Genomic DNA, 17,323 nt, shown 5'->3' on the forward strand with positions numbered 1-17,323 from the left:
TGTTTGCAGCCCCTGCATGTGTACTGTATTTGACTGATTGTACAAGGACGCCATACCCCTCTTTGTACACCCATGCTTCACAATGTCTCACCATTTAAATCACACTCTGCCTCTCTGCTTTTCACACCAAAGAGCACAGCTTCACAATTAAATTCTAACATATATTTGAACACACACTCAACTTGCGTGAAACATCTTGAAGCCTCCTTGCTTGCTCCTCACAAGTTACAGTCTGGCCTCATTTTGTGCTATGTTATGGACCAGGCCAGATTCCCTCAACATAATTGAAAAGGAAGTCTAGACCCAAACATTCTCTGACTTGAAATGTCAGTGTAAGGTGCTGCAGTCCAGATGCAATTCACCTGGTCTAATGACCAGATTTGACACAAAACTTACTTTATTCAGAGACTGCAGTTAAAAATCAACAAAAGAATGAATGAAGAATTGGCTTCGCTGCAAATGGAATGGAAAACTGAACTGTGTAATAAATTAGTTGGCAACTAAATGGTAAATGTTCCACCATTGTAATATCCCATAAACATACCACTGGAAAAACACAAATTCAGAAAAAGGATTGTCTCACATGTAACTCTATCTGCAGGAACAGCTTTCAGCCATATCCAACAGAATCCAAGGCCTCACAAACTGTTTACTCTCACAGTTCCGCAGTGACAGCTCGGTGCTTCCGGCTCAAAACCTCTCTTCAAAGAAAAACCAGGGTAATATGAACCTCTTAAAGCCAGAGTACCATCACAGCTGTTAATTAATCAAATCCGACTGTTCTGCTCCTCGAAAAATTGTGATTTCACACAATCACATCCCGCATCCCTTCTCACCACTTTGACACCTCGATCAGTACAATTGTGCTTCTCTCTTCACATTGAGCATCTACCTGCACTGACTCTAGGCTGTTGCTCACTCCCCGGACTCCTTGGGATCCCACACAGTCAAACACCTCACTGTGTCTCACACATTGTTAGGACTTAAGTTCACTTCATGGACTTGAACAACACTGCTGCTTTCTCAGAGCTCTCATGAGAAATATCATCCAGTCCAGTTCCACATTTCTTATCTATTCTGCATCATTCAGTGCCTTGAGATCAATAGGTATCGATGTATAAATAGGCCATTCAGCCCATCAAATCTGCTGTGCCATTTAAATTCTTGGACAGACGAATCCAAAACTGATGCTCTCTCCCAATGCCATTTAAGATGGGAAAGATTGTCGTCTCTCATTTCTGCTCCCTCTCTTTACCAAATAAAATCTCCTTCAGTTTATTACTACTCTCCTGATTACAAACGTTATATTTCAACCCCACCCAGCCTAGTACCGCATCTGAATTCGTTATGAGTGTGCTTTAAAGTCTCTTCCGAAAGTCTCCAGTGGGCAGTGTGATTGAAATGTGTTTCTCCTTCGTCCAGGTGAGTGTTATGTTTTCTCAATGGATTTCATGACGTGGGATCGAGAAGCAGAAGGGGGCCATTCAGCCCCTCTCAACTGCTTCTCAATTCAATACGATCATGGCTGATGTCATCTTGGCCTCAAAACCACTGCTGATCTTCAAAGCCCTTTAACCCGTGACTAATTACAAACACGTCTGCCTGCTCCTTAAACTTATTCAGTGTCCGGCATCCACTGCACTCTCGGTAGTGAATGCCACAGAGTCACAACCCTTTGAGAGAAGTAATTCATCCTCATCTCTGTTTTAAATCTGCTACCACTTACCTAAAATGAGAGCCTCTCATTCTAGATTGGCTCACAAGGGGAAATACCTGTTCTACATCTACTTTGTCCATCTCCTTTTGCATCTTAAATTCTTCAATTAAATTGCTCCTCGTCGGTCCAAACTCCACTGAGTAAGACCGAAACTGCTCAACATCACCTCAGAAGACAAACCCTTCGTCTCTGGAATCAATCCAGATAACCTTCTCTCAAATCCCTCCAATAAAACAGCATCCACCCTGTCAAATTCCATTGACTGTTACCACAGGTGAATTTTCCAGAAGTTTGACTAATCATATGATTTCGTTCACATGTAATTTGACAGGAATGATGAGATTGTTCGAGTTGTTTGTCACATCACATGTCACGGTTCTGTTTCAATATAAGGCGGACACTGGGTGAGGATCTGCACCGAGGAGTGGAGAGCCGTGATCAGGAAGACAGCAGCAGCTCATTAACAGAGACAGAAGTGACTGACTTGGGTGTTCAACGTCAAAGCTCAACAATGAAGCTGTTTCTTGCTTTCGCTATTGTCTACATATGCATTGCCAAAGGTAAGTCTGTCCTGTTTTTACTTGCTCTTGAGATTTCTCTGATGCTGAGCTCAATCATCAGTCATCCCAATAACACCGAAGTATACAACAGATAATTATTCACAGACTAAATGGGGGCTGCAACTCCACTCTCTTCCTGGAAACAGTTTAATAACCAGTCCACGGCAACAAACTGATAGAAAGTGTTACGATGTTGTGGCTTTGAGAGGTTTCCTTTTAGAGAGAGATTGTGAGATCGGTAACGAGTTGTCAACAAGGACAAAAACAGCTTGTTAAGCCTGGGAGCTTACTTTTAAAGTTGAAACAATAAAAGCAGACTGAGTGGGTGTAGTCATACCCTCACAGATCCAGAATTCCTACCGGTTGGGTTTTTAGCAGGATTAGGCTGCAGTGAAACTCTCCTGTCTGCTACACTCTCTCTCTGAGTTTTCTCTTAGAATTGCCTTTTGATATTCTTTCCTTCTGGATAGGAGAATGGCATGAGACAATGTGTTTTCTGACTCTGCCTTTCTGCTCAGGTTATGTTCAGTAAATTGGAACAGTTAATTAGTGCTAGCTACTGAATGAATGATTCTGAATATTTCCCGGAGAGTTAAGTTATTCCAGGTTCTACGTTCTGTTTTTGCATTTCAACGACAGTGTTTGACTGAACTGTGCTTCGCTTAGTGTTGACCAATCGAATTAGATATGGATTCCTCCCAGACTTAGCCCGTATCCCATTCCCGTATTTAACATGGTCGATCTGCCTAGCCTGCACATCCAAGCCACGATGAACAATTTACCATGGTGTACAGAATAAACCAAACACCCACGAAAAACTCATGTAGGCACGGGGAGAACGTTCAAACTGCACACAGATAGTCACAGCAGTCTGGAATCAAACTCAGGACCCTGGTGTTTGTGAATCAGCAATGCTAAACATCAAGAATCCGTCCCAGCCCAAATGTCTTTTGCTTCAATTAAAAAGTTCCAAAGGGATTCTATAGAAGGATTCTCAAGAAAAAAAAGCTTTTGGCTGTTGAAAAGAAAAAGTGTCAGCACGGTGGCTCAGGGGTTCACACTGTTGCCTTACACCACCAGGGACATGTGTCCAATACTAGCCTCAGGCGACTGCCTCTGTGGGGTTTGCATATTCTCCTGTGTCTGCATAGGTTTCCTCCAGGTGCTCTCATTTCCTCCTGCAGTGCAAAGATGTGCCGTTTAGTTGATTGGCCATGCTGAATTTTCCAATAAAATCTAGAGATTCATACATTTGGTGGGTGATTCTAAGTGCACCTGAAATTTGGAGTCAGACGTTCCATAACTTAGTTTTGTGAAGTAAAACCAAGTCAAGCGACATGGAGTCAGAGGGATAGATTTTGAGATCTCTGGCTGTTGGAAACAGGGCCACTGCTGATGGAACAATGCAGTTGGAAACTCCTCAGGATGTTGAGTGGGGTTCTGCCTGTCTCTTCTGAGGACTTGCAGCCATGGGTCAGATCACCAGTCTGCTCCAATTTAGGAGATATATGCTCATTTGATGCTGATCTATCTTTCCATGAAAATGGTGTGCAGGGATATGGGGATGAGGGACAGGAGGTTTGACAATCGCTAGCAGAACCTGCCCAGGCATGTTGGCCCGTGTGGACTCCTTACGCACCGTCACAGTCCTGTGATTTTATGATTTCATCTGTGCCTTTCTGAGAAGTGAGAAATGTGCAAGGCAGACCAGATGTGAAGCTGAGTGGAGTCAGTGAACACATTTCCTTTCAGTACAGTTTAAATGTGCGAATGGCTTGGTGGGTGAAGTAAGTGGGGAAGTGGGCAGTTGGTTCGGGTAGGTCTCCATAGTTATACTGTCATAGTCATGGGGTTTTACAGAATAGAAAGAGGCAATTTGACCCATGGAGTCCATGCTGGTCATCAAGCTCCTGTATCCTAATCCCTGAGATAGCAACGACTGCACATGCTGGAGGCTGAGATAACACAGCTTGAAGCTGGAGGAACAGAGCAGGACAGGCAGCATCAGAAAAGCAGGGAGGTTGAGGTTTCAGTTGGGACCCTTCTTCAAAAATGGAGAGGGAGAGGGCAGCTCGAATCTTAAGCAAAGCTGCATACTGGAGGAGCAGCAATTCACATTCTGCCTTGGGAGTCTACAGGCAGACGTCGTTAATGGGTCCTTTACGAATTGCAAAATCTCTGCCAGCCCCAGCCTCATACCATGGCTAACCCTTACTCTAAATCCGGTCGCCTTGACCTGACACAACCTGTTCATCTTCTGTCCCACCCATCTGCACCTCCAACCTCACTGACTCACCCCCACCACTCCCTTCTTACACTCAACTATCCCCATCCCACCTACCAACCCCAACCACACACCTCCTTTCTTTACCCTAATCCCATTTCCCAGCACTTGGTCCTGAGCCTCGTATGTTACAGCATCTCAATTGATCACCGAAATACTTCTTACAGATTGCAATGGTTCCCACCTTCATCATCTTGGAGGGGAAGACACAGCATTTGTTCAAATCCCAAAGGGTGGAGGGAATGGGGTGAAATCACGACTGGAAGTCGAGATTCGCGAGAGATTCCCATGTTTCGAATTATTCAGAAATTTCACATCTTTGGTCATTTGTCCAGCATCTGCCCCAAAAGTCTTGACCCCAAGAAAGGAGAGGCATTCCACAGTGAATTTCAGACAGTGACTGCATTTCTCTTTTGCTTTGCTTCCTTCAGCATGCTCAGTGGACTCTTTGAAATGCATCATGGGACACTGTGGGTCTCAAAGTGTTGTGAGCGAAGAAAATCGCGAACAATGTTGGACCGTTTCAACAAAAACAACTATCGGTAACACAGCTTCTGACTTCCGTTTCTGATGTTCTTTCATTGCCTTTTGTCTCTTCTCATATTTGCATTCCAGATGAGGGGAGTCAGGAGCAAAGCAGTTCGGCATAAATGCTGACTTCCCCATGTTTTCCCTTCTCCCATAAAAGCCTCAGAGGGTCTTTTGTTCATTCATAGGATGTGGCTGTGTCAGCACTTTTTGTGCATCTTTACTGACCTGCAGGCAGTTAAGATTCAACCACATTGTTGTCAGTTTGAAGTGAAATGTCGGGCCACACCAGGAAAGGATTGCATTTACGTTCCCTGAAGGACACTGGTGAGCCAAGATAGGATTTTCCCTGCAATGGGTTCATTGTTAGACTCTTGCTTTCAGAATTTCTTTTTCAATTGAGTTCAAATTTGGCCATCTGCCACGTAAGGATTGAAACCAGAGAACCGGACAATTGCCTTGGTTTAGGAGGAGAAATTATACACATTGGAACTGTTTTATCGAGAACTTAGAAGGTTACGGGGTGATCTGTTCAAAGGCTTCAATATATTAACAGAAAAATTCAGGTTTGAAATAAGTGAACTACTTCAAGGGGTTGCATATTCTTAAACATGAGGCGATAGCCTTAAAATACTGCCCAGAGTATTCAGGAGAGATGTTGGAAGCACTTCTACACACAAAGGGTGGCAGATGTTTGGAACTCTCTTCCTCAAAGGGCAGTTGGTGCGAGATCAGTTGTTCAATTTAAATCTGAGATGGAGAACCTTTTGTCAAACAATGATATTAAGGGTTATGGGCTAAAGGCAGGTGTATGGGGTCAGGCCAGATCCCATTGGATGGCCGAACTCGATGCAATGGCCCTCATCAATTGCTAAGTTCTGATTCAGATAAGGGGGCGAGAAAGGAAGATGAAACTTAGGATTGAGCTGGGGATACAGCCGTACATAGATGGAGGGAAGAAATGCTTTTCAGAAAACAGGACAATTTGTCAATTTTATATCTCCATTTGTGTGCTTGATTGCAGAAGGGAAAACAGTCTGTGAGCGTGAAAATCTTTGTGACTTGAACGCGAAGGAAAATGTGTCCCTGAACAGTGGCATTGCTTCTTTCTCGAGGATCAACAATGAACACCTTGAAGCAGGTCAGGTTCTAGTACATGATCAACTCATCTGAACCTGTAGCTCCAACTTAATGGATGGATTGACAGTATTTGGCACTCCAAGCTCAGGAGGCAGAGATAATGGGAACTGCAGATGCTGGAGATTCCAAGATAATAAAATGTGAGGCTGGATGAACACAGCAGGCCAAGCAGCATCTCAGGAGCACAAAAGCTGACGTTTCGGGCCTAGACCCTTCATCAGAGTGACTGTTGAGACAAATAGCAGTCTGCGTTTACATCCCGTTCATGTATACATGGAAGACAGAGCAGTGAGGGAGAAACTTGGGCAGAAGGAGGGGTGATAGCAGAATTTCTGGGACATATGTAGCTGAGGCAAGCTCAGGAGGCAAGCTGTTTTGTCTTCAAGTTTTGAAGTTCTCTTCCCCAAAATTCCCCCTCTCTCTCTCTCTCTGTCCGCACCACTTACCTGCATAAAATCTACTATGTGTAGCTTGGGTTACATATAATGTAATAACATTATATAATTACATAATATAATACAATTCAAATCATTATGCGATGCCTACATTGTCCCTATGTTTCCAGCCATCTTTAGAGTGCACCTCGTATTGTGGGTGAAGAATCTAAACGCCACTGTTTCTCTGGCCCCTCCTCAAAATCGATGGTGCTACATCAATGTCAGTTGTTTTTGCGATTCAAACATTGATCTGTAATAGTCTGAAGTGTCAATACGTCCCATCAACCATCCTCATTCCTATCCGACTGACCTTGCCTAGGTTTGAAAGTGTAAAAGTGTCATCCAGTACAGCACCTTAAGTCAGAATTGCAGAATTGCCATGTTGCTGAGGGTTGCCATTCAGGCCATTGCGCCTGTCCTTGCTCTTCAAAAGTGCACCAATACCCAGCGACAATATCCTGCTTATCCCACCGCCCCTCACCAACCAACCTAACGCTTCAATATCCCTGCATGATATTTGTGTCCAAATAACAATCCAACGACTTTAATGCCTCCATTGATCAGCCACATTTCCAGGCAGTGCATTCTGTCAAACTGCCTTTCAAAAGCCTCAGCTACATATGTCCCAGAAATTCTGCTATCACCCCTCCTTCTGCCCAAGTTTCTCCCTCACTGCTCTGTCTTCCGTGTATACATGAACGGGATGTAAACGCAGACTGCTATTTGTCTCAACAGTCACTTTTTCTGCTCTTCAGCAACCCTAATAAGATCATGTTTGAGATCTTCCTGGTGAATTGGAAAGCCCTGAATAGAGATGATGATGGGTGCCCCATTTCTGTCCCAATCCACCCAATATCCCATCATGATTTTTGTCACTTTGCCCTAAACTGGGAAGAACTTTCCACCAGTTGCTGACTCGGACCATTTACCGATCAGTTTTCTTGGTATTGAACAGATGAATTTATGGGCTTTTACCAATGAACCTTTTCTGAGATGTTATGACACGCCTATTGAGCAATTGGGGCTTGAACCCTTTTGTGTAAGGAGGGATATTTATCGAGGGAACATTCAGGGGGATTAGTAGGCTAGCAATTTACAAATTCATGTCCCTTTTTGTGTGGCTTTCATTGCAGAACCTGACACTCCAAATGGACTTTCATGTTTTGGTTGCTTTGAATCGTCCTTTGAATTATGCAGCCAAAAGCTCGAGGAGGTGAATTGTGTTGGTGGTGAGACTCGGTGCCTGATTGCATCAGGAACGGGAACAAAGGGTTTGTACAAGTGTGAATTTTCCCTTCCCTTGTCACTACCATGAAATTTCTAGTTCTCCAAAAATGGAGCCCAGTCGACTTTCTTTGGGGGTAAAGAAAGGGAATTAACATTTACAATTGCTGTGTCGTAACTTCACCAGGCTTTGTCACCTCATCGTTTTTCGGTTTGTCCGGTTTTGGTCCTGGCATGTTCTCCCTCCTTTTCTCTTTGAACTTGGATGAATTCACTTGGTCAGTGCTAATGACAGACTGTAGATTACAGATTGTGACTGTGATCGAACGTCCTGCTGCTGATGGCCTGCAGTGCCTTCCAGAGGCCCAGTTTGGATCTGTTCTCATCTGAGAAAGGTTGTGTGCATTCAGGAGAAAGATGGGAGTTTGGCCCCATTTGTCCAATCCAAATAATGCATTTTAAGTAAATTATAACTATGAGAGATCTAGCTGTGTAAAGGAGGGCAAGTAGGTTCAGAATACAATGATTAGGCAGAGGCATCATTGTTCTTTCTGAGGTGAACAACTGACAGAAATATGATAGGATAGTCAGTACTGCAGATGCTGGAGTCAGAGATAACACAGTGTGGAGCTGGAGGAACATAGCAGCTAGGCAGCCTCAGAGGAACAGAAATGTTGACGTTTCTGGTCGGGGCGCTTCATCAGAGACAATTCTGACAGCACCTTTCGGAAGATAAAACTAGCAACACAGATTGAAGGGCAAGAGGATGTTAGGATTTTTGAAAGATACTTGGAAAGATGCCACAGAGAGTTTCTCATGCAAGGGCTGATAAGAACTGAAGTAGGCCATTCAGTTCTGAAGTAACTCCATGGAGGCTGGAATTCTGTGACCAAGTCATCCTTTATTTAGACATGCAGTGTCCTTGTCTCTCCTCCTGCATCATTCAGAGTCAGCTCTCAGAGGAACCGAATCTTTTGCATTTCCCTTTATCTCTGTGAGCCATGGCTCCCTGATTGGACCAGATTAACAAACCCAATTAGGGAACTCTTATCCTGCGGCATCCAGCTGGATGAACTCAAACAGTCACTATACCTGTCCCCGGCTGAGTCCGATTACATTGTTTGGTCCTTTCTCTTGGAGAGCCCTCTGGGGCATTTAAGCACTGGGTCAGGTTCCAGCTGCTATTGCAGGTGGCACGGGAGCACACTTCATGCTCAAGGAACACCTTGGTAGAATTTCACTTCCTCCTTCTGGTGGAAAAGTCATCGTTGTGGCGACATCTGCCGTGTCCACTTCTGACTCAGAGGTTTGATCAATGCTTGGTGAAGAAGGTGAACTTACGGACTCAGGCAGCCTTTCGGAGTTTTCCAATGGGCAGGACACGTTTTGCTTCTGTACTAATTGCGAGTTTGCAGCTTTCACGTGGTCCATGTGCTTGGTCAGACCATTGCACCCACTTGAACATTACACATCATTGGACTTGACCTCTCATTGGCCACGTCTCTTACTCATCCAGGGCCATTTCTGTTACTCTTCGTCCCCAGAAAGAAACTGTCTCTCCCACTTGGAGGTGCCTTGTGTTTGGCATTGGCATTCCCGATGCTGCATTCCCCTTCTCTGTGCCAGGCACAGGAAGATCCCGGTGTGGCGCTTTCTACCCATTTGCAAACCTGCTGGCACAAACCCTGCAGTTGCATTCAGGGTGGTCTGACAATCAAACAGGAACCCTGACAGTTTGGTCTCTGACAAAACTAAAGGCTGTTTCATTTGGCCAATCTTTAATGTTTGGACTGCTGTCGCTGCCAGGGTAGTGGATGTGAGTTAGTATGGAGCTGTTTTTGTGTGTCAAATACCTTTCAACGTTTCCTTCCTTGTAAACGAGGACCGTTATCTGTGACCAACACTTCCAGGGCTCCTTCTGTTGAAAGAGATTTGTACAGTTTTTCTGTCATCAGCCCCACGTTTGACGAATGCAAATCAGGGAAGGACTTATACACTTTAGGGTAATGTCTTTGGGAGTATTGTCAAACAAAGAGACCTGAGGGTGCAGGTTCATGGCTCCTTGAAAGTGGAGTCACAGACAGGCAGCCGAGTGAAGAAGGCATTTCTTATGCTTGCCTTTATTTTTCAGTGCAATGAGTACAAGATGTTGCCAGGTTTGGAGGTTTTGAGAGAAGGCAGGAGCATCACAGCGGCTCAGCGATTGGCACTGCTGCCTCACAGCGCCAGGCACTCGGGTTGAATTCCAACCTCTGGCGACTGTCTGTTTGGTGTTTGCAGATTCTCGCCGTGCCTGTGTAATCGGACTCAGCCTGTGTGGGTTTCATCAGGGTGATCAGGTTTCCTCACACAGTCCAAAGATTTGAAGCTCAGTTGGATTGGCTGTGGGAAATGCAGAGCTACAGGGATAAGGTAGGAGGGATATTCTCAGGGGGGATATCTTCCGAGGGGACGAATGCCCTGATTCAAAAGTGTGGGAGTTCTGGGAGAGAAGGCTGAGGCTAATTTTTCTAGAGAATTAGAGGCTGACGGATGGCCTTATACAGGTTTATGCCCCATGAGAGGCACGGATGAGGTGAATAATCAATGTCTTTGCCCCATGGCAGGGGAGTGTAAAACTAGAGGTTTCAGCTGAGAGGGGAAATATTTAATCGGAACCTACGTGGAAACTTCTTTACACAGAGGGTGGTGCAGGTATGAAATGAAATGCCGGAGGAAATGGTGGAGACAATTACAATTATAACATGGAAATGTTGAATGGCCACATGAATAGGAAGGGGACAGAGGCATTGGGCCAAATGCTGGCAAATGGGACTGATATTTTTTATTATATCTGTACGGCATTGATGAGGTGGACCGAAGAGTCTGTTCCATTGCTATTGATCTCTGTGACTGTATTACATGAAGGATTTCCCAAACTGCAGTTGCCATTCTCCACCAGAATCTGTTCGATCTTTGTTCAATAATATATTTCAGTGATTTCTTTTACTTTTAAGCTGCATTGTCAACTTCACCCAGTTACTCAACTATCATAAATGTCACAAATATAATAGATCTTAACTACCAGAGATAATGGGAACTGCAGATGCTGGAGAATTCCAAAATAATAAAATGTGAGGCTGGATGAACACAGCAGGCCAAGCAGCATCTCAGGAGCACAAAAGCTGACGTTTCGGGCCTAGACCCTTCATCAGAGACGGGGATGGGGAGAGGGAACTGGAATAAATAGGGAGAGAGGGGGAGGCGGACCGAAGATGGACAGAAAAGAAGATAGGTGGAGAGAGTGTAGGTGGGGAGGTAGGGAGGGGATAGGTCAGTGCAGGGAGGACGGCCAGGTCAAGGAGGTGGGGTGAGATTAGTAGGTAGATGGGGGTGCGGCTTGGGGTGGGAGGAAGGGATGGGTGAGAGGAAGAGCCGGTTAGGGAGCAGAGACAGGTTGGGCTGGTTTTGGGATGCAGTGGGTGGGGGGGAAGAGCTGGGCTGGTTGTGTGGTACAGTGGGGGGAGGGGACGAACTGGGCTGGTTTAGGGATGCAGTAGGGGAAGGGTAGATTTTGAAACTGGTGAAGTCCACATTGATACCATTAGGCTGCAGGGTTCCCAGGCGGGAATATGAGTTGCTGTTCCTGCAACCTTCGGGTGGCATCATTGTGGCACGGCAGGAGGCCCATGATGGACATGTCATCTAGAGAATGGGAGGGGGAGTGGAAATGGTTTGCGACTGGGAGGTGCAGTTGTTTGTTGCGAACTGAGCGGAGGTGTTCTGCAAAGCGGACTCCAAGCCTCCGCTTTTTTTCCCCAATGTAGTGGAAGCCACACCGGGTACAGTGGATGCAGTATACCACATTGGCAGATGTGCAGGTGAACCTCTGCTTAATGTGGAATGTCATCTTGGGGCCTGGGATCGGGGTGAGGGAGGAGGTGTGGGGGCAAGTGTAGCATTTCCTGCGGTTGCAGTATCTACTTCACCAACACCTTCCACCCCAACCTTCAGTTCACCTGGGCCATCTCCAGCATATCCCTCACCTTCCTGGGCCTCTCAGTCTCCTTCTCAGGCAACCAGCTGGTAACTGATGTCCATTTCAAGCCCACCGACTCCCACAGCTACCTAGAATACACCTCCTCCCACCCACCCTCCTGCAAAAATTCCATCCCCTATTCCCAATTCCTCCGCCTCTGCCGCATCTGCTCCCACGATAAGACATTCCACTCCCGCACATCCCAGATGTCCAAGTTCTTCAAGGACCGCAACTTTCCCCCCACAGTGATCGAGAACGCCCTTGACCGCGTCTCCCGCATTTCCCGCAACACATCCCTCACACCCTGCCCCCGCCACAACCGCCCAAAGAGGATCCCCCTCATCCTCACACACCACCCTACAAACCTCCGGATACAACGCATCATCCTCCGACACTTCCGCCATTTACAATCCGACCCCACCACCCAAGACATTTTTCCATCCCCACCCCTGTCTGCTTTCCGGAGAGACCACTCTCTCCGTGAGTCCCTTGTTCGCTCCACACTGCCCTCCAACCCCACCACACCCGGCACCTTCCCCTGCAACCGCAGGAAATGCTACACTTGCCCCCACACCTCCTCCCTCACCCCTATCCCAGGCCCCAAGATGACATTCCACATTAAGCAGAGGTTCACCTGCACATCTGCCAATGTGGTTTACTGCATCCACTGTACCCGGTGTGGCTTCCTCTACATTGGGGAAAAAAAGCGGAGGCTTGGAGACGGCTTTGCAGAACACCTCCGCTCAGTTCGCAACAAACAACTGCACCTCCCAGTCGCAAACCATTTCCACTCCCCATCCCATTCTCTAGATGACATGTCCATCATGGGCCTCCTGCACTGCCACAATGATGCCACCCGATGGTTGCAGGAACAGCAACTCATATTCCGCCTGGGAACCCTGCAGCCTAATGGTATCAATGTGGACTTCTCCAGTTTCAAAATCTCCCCTTCCCCTACTGCATCCCTAAACCAGCCCAGTTCGTCCCCTCCCCCCACTGCACCACACAACCAGCCAAGCTCTTCCCCCCACCCACTGCATCCCAAAACCAGTCCAACCTGTCTCTGCCTCCCTAACCGGTTCTTCCTCTCACCCATCCCTTCCTCCCTCCCGAAGCCGCACCCCCATCTACCTACTAACCTCATCCCACCTCCTTGACCTGTCCGTCTTCCCTGGACTGACCTATCCCCTCCCTACCTCCCCACCTATACTCTCTCCACCTATCTTCTTTACTCTCCATCTTCGGTCCGCCTCCCCCTCTCTCCCTATTTATTCGAGTTCCCTCTCCCCATCCCCGTCTCTGATGAAGGGTCTAGGCCCGAAACGTCAGCTTTTGTGCTCCTGAGATGCTGCTTGGCCTGCTGTGTTCATCCAGCCTCACATTTTAAGATCTGAATTATCTACCGTTTATAAATTCAAGCCGTTCATCATTCTTCTTAAAGAATGTTCGCTGCTGGACAATGAAGTTGTTTCACGTTGCTTTCTCTCTAAATGAAGCATTTCCCCCATTTCCATTACAGACAGTATTCCATCTCCTTTTGTCACAGCAGCATGTGCCACTGAAAATCTCTGCCAGGGGCCCGCAGATTTTGGCTTTTTCCCTGTAAAATTGGATGGGTCTGCACATTGTTGTTCATCCTCGCTGTGTAACAATGTTACATTGCAACATGGTAAGTGTGACAGAGAGAAGTGCAAAACTACCTTCTCTCCATTTTGTGTCCTTTATGTTGCTATTGCTGTTCAGGCCAGGCTCGTGATGCATCCGGAATATTCTTCAAAGTCATTCACTGCCTCAATCATCAGGACATTAGTGACTCAAATGGTATTTGATGACAATGACCAATGTCTTTATGGTCATCAGTAGGTTTTTAATTCCACATCTTGCTTTGTGGAATTCAAATTCCACTGTCAAACACAGGCCGCCAGAACATTCGTTGATTTTCTGGGTTACTAATCCAGCGATAATGCTCATGGGTCATTGCGCATCATCCCCACCCCAGCAGATTCCCAAGAATGTAAAGCGATTGTGGCTGATTGAACTTAAAATGCTTTTTGCCCAACTCCCTCTCACCACCTTGTACAACCTGGCAATCCAAAACTGATCAATTTCAGCCTGACGTAAAACTACGGCAGCTCTGTGTGTTCGACAAATCGCAAGTTTCACAACCTTCAGAGTTCAAAAAAAAGATTCGCCACACATTGGACCTGAGTAACATTGCCCTTAATTTTGCCCCTGGCTCCAGACTCGCCAAAATGGGAAGCATCTCAGACTTATTGACCCTCTGTTCCCCTTTGTGTTCTATGAGTCTTTCAATTTATTTTATCCATCCATGGGATGAGGGCATTGCTGGCGAGACCAGCAGTTATCGCTATTCCTAATTGCACTGATGTCAGTTCAGAGTCAGCCATATTGGCAATGGTCAGTAGTCACACATAGTTCAGAACAACGCAAAGATAGATTCCTTCTGGAAAGGACATTAATGAGCCAGATGTGTTTTTCCGACACTCGGCAATGTATTATTGTTCATCATTGGACTCTTAATTTCACTTATCAAAAAAATTAGAATTCAAATTTCACCATCCGCCTTGGCAAGATTTGAAACTAAGTCACCAGAACATTACCTCGGTCTTTGGAGTAATGGTCCAACAATAGTATCTTGAGCCCATCGCCTCCCCTCGAACAAGGTTGGATCCATTTTCCAAAATTCCACAGACTACTGGTTAATTTTGCCCAATCTCTCCACATGGGAGATTCCCATCATTCTGGAAACAAGTCTGGTGACCCATTGTTGCACTCCCTTTTTGAAAATAGTCCCTTCCTCAGATAAAGAGCCTTGAACTGCGCACATTACTCACGGAGCAGTCTAACCAAGCTCCTGTATGAATTATAACAACTCAATTCATAAACGTTTTTGCTGATCACAAAAACCCTCAAAATCATCTGTTCTGTCGTTTTCTGTTGCCTTTCACCATTTACATAAAATTTAGTTTCTCTATTCTTCCTGCCAAAGAGCATTAGCTCACATGTCCACACATTAGATTAGATTCCCTGCAGTGTGGAAACAGGCCCTTCGGCCCAACAAGTCCACACTGCCCCTTAGACCATCCCACCCAGACCCATTTCCCTATAACCCACACACCCCTGAACACTACGGGCAATTCTAGCATGGCCAATTCACCTAGTCTGCACATCTTTGGACTGTGGGAGGAAACCGGAGCACCTGGAGGAATCCCACACAGACACTGGGAGAATGTGCAAATTCCACACAGTCGCCTGAGGTGGGAATTGAACCCGGGTCCCTGGTGCGGTGAGGCTGCAGTGCAAATCACTGAGCCACCGTGCCGCCCCACCACTGAGCCTCCGTGCCACCCCACCACTGAGCCACTGTGCCGCCCCACCACGGAGCCTCCGTGCCACTCCACCACTGAGCCAACGTGCCGCCCCACCACTGAACCACCGTGCTGCATATTCCATCTGCCAAGTTTTTGTCCACCTGTCTCCTTGAGTAGAGTTTTGTATCTATTTTTGCAATATCACAAACGTGGCTATCCGACATTCACTTGCCTCACACAAGTTATTCAAAGATCTTGTAAATAATTGTGGCTCCAGCTCTGTTCCCTGTGGAATTCTAATTGCTACTGCCTGTCATCCTGTAAATTTCCCCCTTATCCCAACTCTCTCTGTTCAATTAATTCACCAATTGACTTCCCTTGGTACATGCTGCCCACCACACTGTGGGCTCCTATCTTATGAAGAGCGTAACGTGCCGTGCCTTCTCAAAGATGTCTTGGAAATTCCCTTTCAATCTTATGATCTTTCCTCATCAGAAACTGTATTTTACTGCTTCCCCTGCTCTATTACAGTCTCAAAGGCCAATCGTACATAATCACCAAGAAAGCACATTCATCACAATTCATCAAACAGCAATGTAGAATGATTTAATGCTAATCTCAGAGTCAACTGACGTTGAGCAAGAGGACATGGTGGCTCAGTGGTTAGCCTGCTGCTGGACAGTAGCAGTGATATTAGTTTGATTCCAGACTCGGGGCTCTGTCCATGTGGAGTTTGCACATTCTCCCTGTGTCTGCACAGGAGTTTTCTGGGTGACCTGGTCTCTTACCACAGTCCAATGTGTGCAGGTTTGGTGGATTGGCCATGCTAAATTACCCATCATGTCCAGGGATGTTCAGGGTAGTTGGATTAGCTGCAGGAAATGTAGGTTTACTGGGGAGGGTGTAGATGGGATTCCTTTTGGAGGAGCAGTGTTGCCTTGTTGAGCCGAATGGCCTGATTCCACATTGTGAACAATGACGAAGAAAGAATGTGAGATAATTGAAACCAGAACTAGATCATCGCTTGATTTTCACAGCAGAATATGTCAAGTCTTTAGAACTAGTCTGTACGTTGTGGCGATGAATTGAGTTCCATGTCACATAAAGCATTGACCGGAGCACTTGGTGTTTTCAGTTGTAATGGAAAGGAAGCTTGTCTCTGGTATCACAAAGACTAATTTATTTTCTTTCTTTCTCCCCTCATCTGTGATTATTTGCTTCTGCGATTCCTCGACAACAATGATGTCAATCACACTTGAAACTGGTAAATCAACTGAAAATCCTACAACATTCATGAACACAGAATCAATCAAGAAGATTGGAGAATTTTCACCCGAGGCTCATCACCATGACACTGACTGGCATTGAAAATCACACTGGAAGGGTGACAGTGTTGGAGTAGAGTCTGTTCCAGCCTGTAACCATAGTGAGGGTGGGGCAGCGAGATTCTTTGAAGGATCAAGGCAAAGGTGTATTGGTTTCAAGCTCTTTAATTTGGCTGGGTCACTATCTTAATGCAGCAATAAAGTCTTTCTTTGTGTGTTAATGAGTGTACAAGAGTGATGATTTGTATTCAGTATTTGACTGCGGATTGATCTGTACAGCAGAACTTGCAGAAATATTGTTATTTTTTGCCTTACAGACTTGCTTGTAGCTACGTAAACCCATAATGAGTGAGAAAGAGCTACAACGGCTGTGTGGCATCACTGTGTAAGTGGCCAGCTGAGTGTGGGACACATGAATACACCAGGGAGTGGACACAAGTGCCTCAGCTGTGCAGTGAAATGTCCAGAGATGACTCAAATTGGTAGCCTCAGGGAAAGTAGCAGGGCACTGCGAGCCGAATGGGGAATGTTTGAATTTTTTTTTTGTGCTGAATTGAACGGAGAAACACCAAAAATGGAGTAATGAATGAGGCAAAGGAGGCAGAGAGAAAAGGATTTTAGAACATCAAAAACTGAGAAGGAAATAAGTGTGCATTGCTAACTTAACTGCACACACGCTGCGTGGAGTAAACATCATGTAGTCTTCTGGCACATTGGTAATGTTCAGACCACTGGCCCAGAAGACCAGGGTTTGTGTC

At 46.0% G+C, this 17,323-nt stretch overlaps 1 protein-coding gene across 1 annotated transcript; it reads left to right on the forward strand.

The window, feature by feature from the left end:
* The first annotated feature begins 2,157 nt into the window (after nt 1-2,157).
* LOC132206699 (uncharacterized) lies at nt 2,158-16,838 on the forward strand. Its single transcript, XM_059641404.1, has 6 exons — nt 2,158-2,277; nt 4,993-5,103; nt 6,114-6,230; nt 7,800-7,937; nt 13,428-13,577; nt 16,544-16,838. The coding sequence occupies exons 1-6, from the start codon at nt 2,229-2,231 to the stop codon at nt 16,606-16,608; spliced, it is 630 nt and encodes a 209-aa protein (XP_059497387.1). The 5' UTR covers nt 2,158-2,228; the 3' UTR covers nt 16,609-16,838.
* Nucleotides 16,839-17,323: the final 485 nt, after the last annotated feature.

This window comes from Stegostoma tigrinum, chromosome 41, assembly GCF_030684315.1.
Source record: "Stegostoma tigrinum isolate sSteTig4 chromosome 41, sSteTig4.hap1, whole genome shotgun sequence".
Taxonomy (NCBI): Eukaryota; Metazoa; Chordata; class Chondrichthyes; order Orectolobiformes; family Stegostomatidae; genus Stegostoma; species Stegostoma tigrinum.